We start from the raw sequence: 8,084 nt of genomic DNA, 5'->3' as shown, positions 1-8,084 counted from the left end.
GGCATGGAAGATGGATCTCCACCCCTTCACTTTCAGTCTGGATGTATCTTTAGGTTCAAAATGAGCCTCTTGTAGGCAGCATATGGATGGGTCCTGCCTTTTTATCCAATCTGCAACCCTGAGCCGTTTTAAGGGAGCATTTAGGCCATTCATGTTGAGAGTGATCATTGAAAGATATGAATTGATTGTCATGTTGCCTGTGAAGACGTTTTTATAGATTGTCCCTGTAAATTTCTGTTGTATATCACTCTTGGGGTCTTTCTCCTTTTACAGAACCCCCCTTAATATTTCTTGCAGGGCCCGCTTAGTGGTCACATTTTCAGTTTCTGCCGGTTGTGGAAGCTCTGCATCTCTCCATCCATTCTAAATGACAGCCTTGCCGGATAAAGTATTCTTGGCTGCATGTTCTTCTCATTTAGTACCCTCAATATGTCTTGCCAGGCCTTTCTGGCTTGCCAGGTCTCTGTGGATAGGTCTGACGTTATTCTGATGTTCCTCCCTCTGTACGTAAGGAATCTCTTCCCCCTAACTGCCCTTAAGAAGGTTTCCTTGGTTCTAAGATTTGCAAGTTTTACTATTACATGCCGGGGTGTTGGCCTGTTTTCCTTGATCCTGGGAGGGGTGCTCTCTGCCTCTAGGATGCGAATGTTTGTTTCATTCCCCAGATTAGGGAAGTTCTCAGCTACGATTTGCTCAAATACATCTTCTAGTCCTCTCTCTCCACTCCCTCTGGGATTCCAATTATTCTGACACTGGAACGCTTCATGGTGTCACTTATGTCTCTGATTCTATTTTCACGGCTTCTAAGTTGTTTTTCCCTGGCATTAAAATTAATTCAAATCTGCTAGTCAAAAGCCATATTAGGATAAATAATAAATGAAATTTGGTTTTGGCATATTGGTCCTGGCTGAGATATGTATCTCATTATTGGGGTGCTTTATTTCTGATCTTCCATAGGATCTGGGAAAAGTTATCATATAGTCAGAACCCTCATGGATTCACTTTCATTGAGTTTGGTTACATACTTAGAACTATCCAATCATCATCACAATAACTAGTCATATGAAATCCCTTTGAGTGTAATGTTATGAAAAATGTTCTCAATAATTTTATATTCTATCAGAGGTCACAAATTAGTGACCCCAACCAGCAAATATTTTAAAGATCTTTTCTGGTATTTGCCAACATTTGTAATTAGAAAAATTTATGCACACATGGGCATACATACTTCCTCATTTTAGTGACCCATAACTACAAAATGAATTGACAGCTGATTAGCAACTACTCCTTTTAGGTGAGAGTGGTCCACAGTTCCTAGGACTCTCTAGGGTCTTAAACCTGATGCATTTATCTACATTACATTACCTGACAGGTTCCTGTAGGTTTTTACATTTTTTAACTGTAGGTATAATGCCAATTTGAAAAATTGTGTTTGTTTGTTTTTTGTATAGTTGATACATGTTACATTATTTTCAGGTGTACAACATGGTGACTCAACTCACCATAAGTGTAGCTACCATCTGTCAGCATACAATACTATTACAGTACCATTGACTATATTCCCTATGCTTTACCTTTTATTTTAAATTGTGATGACAAGGTCAAGTTTACCTTGTAGAGGAAAGAAGGTGCTTCTTTCCTGGCAAAAAACCCATATAACATCTTGTATTAATTATTCAGAAGCTCAATACCAAATATGTAGTCAACCATATATGCTAGCATTGTATATGTATATTCTTTTTAAAAATCCCATCTTTCATTGTTCATATATTTTTAAATTCTATGGAAAAAATACTTTAAATCCTGTTTTCAAAATGAGTACACATTTTAAAAAGAGGAAACATTACCTACACTCTATATAAGAATGACTCAAGTACAAAGAAAACAATGAAATATTATACATTAAAAGGATATTTTATTTGGGGGTTATATTAATTCTTTAGCTAAGAAGACATAATACTCATAAGGAAAGATAAAATAGAATTTGAGCTCAGCTACTATCCATAAAATGATTGTCAACATTTTTTTTATAAGACAGCTAAAAAGTCAAGCGCATAATTTTCAAGAATGTACTTTAATTAAATATAACACCAAATTTTCAAGTAAGAATTTAGCAGCCTTGCAGTTAACTTTTTACAAGAAGCCCGAGATTAGACTGCTCTATTTTAATATTAATGGCTTAATAGACTGCCACATGGCTAAGGAATCTAAGTAATTAAAAAACAATACATAGAATGGCAGCATTCAATAAAAACAAACTTACTACATCCAAAAAACATTCTGACACCCTACCCTTGGGTGACTGTGTTTAAATATATAAATTTCTAAACCTTACTGCATTTATTGCAATTGAATTTCTTCTAGGTATTTTTCTCTTTTGTATCTGATAGTTTCAAAATCAGGGTAAAGATCACATTACATTAGACATTATTATCAAATTGTGTTTTCATAATGGCTTTTTAAAAACTGACTCACACTTTTATGCATGAACATAATTATAATTAATATATTTTAAATGTAATTGAATAGCTAAAGAGTCACTTTATTTCATGTTATTTATAATCTTTGCTCAGATTAACCAATTCTTTCAAAAAGTCAAAAACAAAGCATGAAGATACAATCATATACCATAGGTTAAATTATATATAGAATTATCTAACCATAGTACAGCATTGCCTTCTGTCATGAAGTACTTATTTCATGGGGTAGTTTCTGAAAGGCTCTTTAACTTTATGATTAAATTTATGGCTAATTTTTAATATAAATTGAGAAACTTTAAGACACTTTTAAATGAAGTCTAGAACATCCAAAATAGTGCTACTATGTTTTAACTTCACTAAATTTTAGATCTGTGACCATTTACTTACTAGTTCTTTATTTTTTCTTTTGATATCATAACTTATGTAACAACAGAAACTAACCACATTTAAAAATGTTCCTCTCTTCATTGATGAAATATAATAGCACTACTGCTAAGTTCTTTGATTGGACTACAGTGAGTCTCTGTAAAGTAATTAAGCCAATGTAGCACTTGAATTCTCAAGAATAATAATCTAATAGGAAGCATACAATAACAATTAGACTTTATGTGGATATATAACAAAGTCAGCATAAAATTTTATCTGAGCTAAAAAACTTTTTTGCTTGTGGCTAGGTCTATTTTCCATTTTGAAATTACAGATATTTATAAAAATAACTGGAATTTTTCTAGTCATAAATAGTATTGCTTCTATACTATGGGACATAAGGGTGTTCGACCTTAATTCAAAATTTAGATACAGACTTTCAAGAGCTATTTCTGTAGGCACTACAGAGTTCAGGAACAGTCATCATGTTTAACTAATCAGTTTGAAAAAGTGATGGTTATAAATTTGGTAGATTCTCTGGTGGCTTGTTAGGGTAAGATCTCCCAAAGGAGTTAGAGCTAACGTATGATTATGCCCAAAGAATAAAAAAATAAAACATCTCTGCCCCCACACCCCCAAAAACCTTTGTTTTTTGTGTGTGTTTAACAAATTTACAGATTTAAAAATGTATATACAGTTAAAGATACAGACTTTGTAAGTGCTACATATCTCAAATATTTCATAAATAGAAAGGGACACATTTTTATACCTAAGATACACTATTTCATGTATGCTTTTATTAAATGAAAGTTAATTACTCCATATAACAAAATAGTCTTTTACTTTTAAAACAGAAAATAGTTAACGTACAACTTAATATTAGGAACAGTAAAACAGGTTGTTTTCTATACAGTCAAAACAGACTGATTAAACCATAAAAGAATTGTGATTCATGCATTGCATATACTACACTAACAGTTTAAATTAGGCAATCAGTTCTTTGCTTTTACTTGTGATAATGATCTAAAAAGTCAAATGATAAAGGCAACTGTAATGAATACCTGAGGAAGATTTATGAAATGAGATAATTCCTCCTAGTTTTTAAAACAGGCAAAAAGACACAGATTTTCATATAATTATAAATTCTTAAACCATTATGAGTTCAGATTCCAAACAAACATTCTTCCCTTGAGAACAAATTTGTTTTATCTTACTTTGAAATCTGATCATTACTGGCTGGTTGGAGTAATGTGTTAGGAACCACAACAAAATTCAGAGGTAAAGAGTGCTGTAGTAGATTATCTATGTCTGCAGTGGGAGCAAGATAGAAAGTGGTAGTATTCGCATTGAGTATTTGTTGACCTTGTTTTTATTCTCTTAATCTCAGAACTATTTCATAAAATTTTCTGTCACGGTAGGTTCAAATATACAGTATAAGCAATTATAAGAACTCCTCTGTAGTAGTAATTTCTCTAAATTTAATAAAATACGGTAAAAGTGATTATTAGGAATAAACTCTAAATGTGTCATGCCTATGATAACATAGAGTGGCCAAATGGATATAAGAAAAAAAAAAATCCACAGGTTATATTGTATGAATGTTCCTATGAAGAGTCTTGGTTATATCATTATAGTGATTTAGTCTCATAACTTCCTCTAGAAAGTAGTTTACTACTATTGTTCTAATTTCTCAAGGCCTGATCATTCTCTGAGAAATGGCAAATTCTTAAGTTATAAATAAGTTTAACATTAATCATGCCTCTTTTCAAAGAAAAGATTTTTACTTCAAAATCACTGGCTAAAATAAATTTCATCACCTGATGGGCTATGTTATGATAAATTCTACGGTTGCTTTATTTCTGAATGAATATCTCTAAGACCTGAAGTTTTTTTTTTTTTTATCAGTGGGAAATTACTTGTTTTTTTTTGTTTGTTTTTATTTTATTCTTATGTTAATCCCCATACATTACATCATTAGTTTCAGATGTAGTGTTCCATGATTCATTGTTTGTGCATAACACCCAGTGCTTCATGCAGAATGTGCCCTCCTCAATACCCACCACCAGGCTAACCCATCCTCCCACCCCCCTCCCCTCTAGAACCCTCAGTTTGTTTTTCAGAGTCTATCGTCTCTCGTGGTTCGTCTACCCCTCCGATTTCCCCCGCTTCATTCTTCCCCTCCCGCTACGTTCTTCTTTTTTCTTAACATATTTTGCATTATTTGTTTCAGAGGTACAGATCTGAGATTCAACAGTCTTGCACAATTCACAGCGCTTACCAGAGCACATACCCTCCCCAGTGTCTATCACCCAGCCACCCCATCCCTCCCACCCCACTCCCCACTCCAACAACACTCAGTTTCCTGCAATTAAGAATTCCTCATATCAGTGAGGTCATATGATACATGTCTTTCTCTGTTTGACTTATTTCACTCAGCATAATACCCTCCAGTTCCATCCACGTGGTTGCAAATGGCAAGATCTCATTCCTTTTGATGGCTGCATAATATTCCATTGTATATATATACCACATCTTCTTTATTCATTCATCTGTCGATGGACATCTTGGCTCTTTCCACAGTTTGGCTATTGTGGGCATTGCTGCTATAAACATTGGGGTGCACGTAGCCCTTCAGATCCCTACTTTTGTATCTTTGGGGTAAATACCCAGTAGTGCAATTGCTGGATCATATGGTAGCTCTATTTTCAACTTTTTGAGGAACCTCCATACAGTTTTCCAGAGTGGCTGCACCAGCTTGCATTCCCACCAACAGTGTAGGAGGGTTCCCCTTTCTCCGCATCCCCGCCAACATCTGTCGTTTCCTGACTTGTTAATTTTAGCCATTCTGACTGGTGTGAGGTGGTATCTCATTGAGGTTTTGATGATGCTGAGCGATATTGAGCACTTTTTCATGTGTCTGTTGGCCATTTGGATGTCTTCTTTGGAAAAATGACTAAGACCTGACGATTTATATGTATTATTGTTTAATATTGCTTCTCTTTAGTAAATAATTTAAGAAATAATACTCTTGTAATAGCATATATATATTTTATAGTTCTAGTTAACTATAAGAACTGAAGGATAACATATACTCTATTAAAGAGATTTATTTTTAGCATAGAGGTGGATTAATTTGTCACAATATGACAACTGATCACAAGTATTGAATCTGATAGATACCATGAAAGTATAATGTTTTTACATGGGGATATATTGCCTTTTAAACGAGATTATTGCCATCATTGTGTTAAATTCATTCCTGAAGTTTGACTTTTAAGTTTAAGATATAAAAGAATTTTCATTTCCATGTTCCTAAGATGCTAAGTAAATTTTCTCTATTTATTTTGGTAAAAGTAGCTTAAAATATTAAGGAAATCCAATGATAGGTACGGAAGAAAAAGGTTGATACTAACAGTTGGTCTCTGATTAACAAGTTAAAAATTGACAGGTTATCCAAAAACTGATATTTTGGGCATTCTGTCTTCATAATTATGAACCAACTATGTTTTCTTAATAGAGAAGCATGAAAGAACTTTCCACAGCTTCTAGTATCTGGAATTCAGCACTGTAAAGCAGATACATTAGACATGCAAAACACCTAGCATGCTATATGTAATCAAAAAAATCCTCAAAGGATGATGCATATTGTGCTGTAGAAAGCAGGCCTTCCTAACACAATGTGATTCACAGTAAGGCTTAAGTTATGATTTCATTTTCCTTAAGAATTTTTATTGGAGACTTTATGACTCTGGATGACTGAATTATTGGAAAAAAATCTAAATGAAACATGTACACTATCTTCTAGGTCTTATTTTCTTCATTAGACATATTAAATATACACAATCTATTTCTTTGAGCCCAGAATACAAGAAGGATTTAAGTAACACAAACATTTTTGGGTGAAATAAAAATTAGTAGCAAAGTAGAATTTCAGTCAGAAATTCAGCATATTATGCCACAGGGAATGTAATTTGCATAATCTTTCTGATATTTTTTCAGTGCAGCATTGTGAAGGGTGGCAATGATGATATTACCCTTTTTTTAAAAAATACAAATTCTTTTTATTATGGGGATAACTACCAACTGGTATATACTTAAAAGGTACTTACTAAAATTAGGTGATTTCTATAATCATTAATGCATTAAGAAACAGGCAGCTTCTGATCTAATGCGTAAGTTGCTCTTTCCTTACTGTATTTTTCAGACCACCTGCGAGTTAGTTCTAGATAAAGACTTGGTTTATGAGGCCGGTAATCCAGGTACAATGTACTACCGGTTCTTTTGGGAATAGCTTTTTCAATCTGAGTTCCTTCATGCCACTCATTGAAAGAGGTGATAGAAATCACACTGGGGTGGGCATGGAGTGCAGCACCCAGAGCAGTTTCATAGTACTTCCCGCTGATTCGGTTTCGAGTGTTTTGAGCATTCCATGGGCGGATGCTGGTATCTATATATCCCGGGCCCACACTTGGGATAAACAATAGGTTGAACTGGTCACAAAACAATTTTATCCTTGCCCAATTCTCATATGATGAGCCATAAGTAAAGCCATTTGTGGCAAAATATGTGTAAATTCCATCAAAACCAGCTTGTAGAATATCATATCTATGTTTGCTTTCTACTAGAAGTGCAATAAACAGTGCATCATAAGGAGAATTGCGGATGCTCTGAGACCCTGTGGTGGTTAACAAATTGGCCCATTTTTCAGGCTTTGTGATATAGGAATCATAGATATAAAACATAGGAAGAGTAGTGCCGGTCTTAGTCTTGTACCTATAAAAGGCCGGATGATTTCCATATCTAGAATACAAAAATACATAGAAGTGAATATCTGTAACTCATTTTCCACAGACAATAACCGTTTCTATACTGAAAATGAAAGTAATCAGTGCAGTTTAAGCACATTGTTCACTTTCATATTAAGGGTAATCATTAAAAATGCATTTTCAATTTTGCAGATAGGAAAATTGAGATACTGGATACATCAAGACATGGTGTTGGTCATCATTTGTAAACCTCAGTATAAAAAGCCCGTTTTCTATATGAATAATGTCTCACTGTTGCTGACAAGTTTCTTTTTAAGAGTACAGTATCTGTCACGGGTTCTTATCAGTAAAATCCTTGAACAAAATTTATATATAAATGAAAATATTAGATGTGGGTCCACAGATATAAAAGCATTTCACATTTCATAATTTAAAAAGACAAAACTGTATTCGTGATTTATAGAATATCAAT

General features: G+C 33.8%; 1 protein-coding gene across 3 annotated transcripts in view; it reads right to left on the bottom strand.

The window, feature by feature from the left end:
- Nucleotides 1-2,055: 2,055 nt before the first annotated feature.
- Nucleotides 2,056-8,084, bottom strand: part of MANEA (mannosidase endo-alpha) — a 75,727-nt gene continuing 69,698 nt past the window's right edge. For all 3 annotated transcript variants that reach the window (XM_054505471.2, XM_045867240.3, XM_045867241.3), the window contains one exon: nt 2,056-7,646. In XM_054505471.2, the coding sequence (XP_054361446.2) occupies nt 6,989-7,646 (658 nt within the window). In that variant the 3' untranslated portion in view covers nt 2,056-6,988. The remainder of the gene's footprint in view (nt 7,647-8,084) is intronic.

This window comes from Mirounga angustirostris, unplaced genomic scaffold (genome assembly GCF_029215605.1).
Source record: "Mirounga angustirostris isolate CCGP_5_RB_7025 unplaced genomic scaffold, mMirAng1.0.hap1 SCAF_8, whole genome shotgun sequence".
Taxonomy (NCBI): domain Eukaryota; kingdom Metazoa; phylum Chordata; class Mammalia; order Carnivora; family Phocidae; genus Mirounga; species Mirounga angustirostris.
The sequence above is the reverse complement of the archived record's forward strand: the minus strand, read 5'-3'. Positions and strand labels throughout refer to the sequence as shown.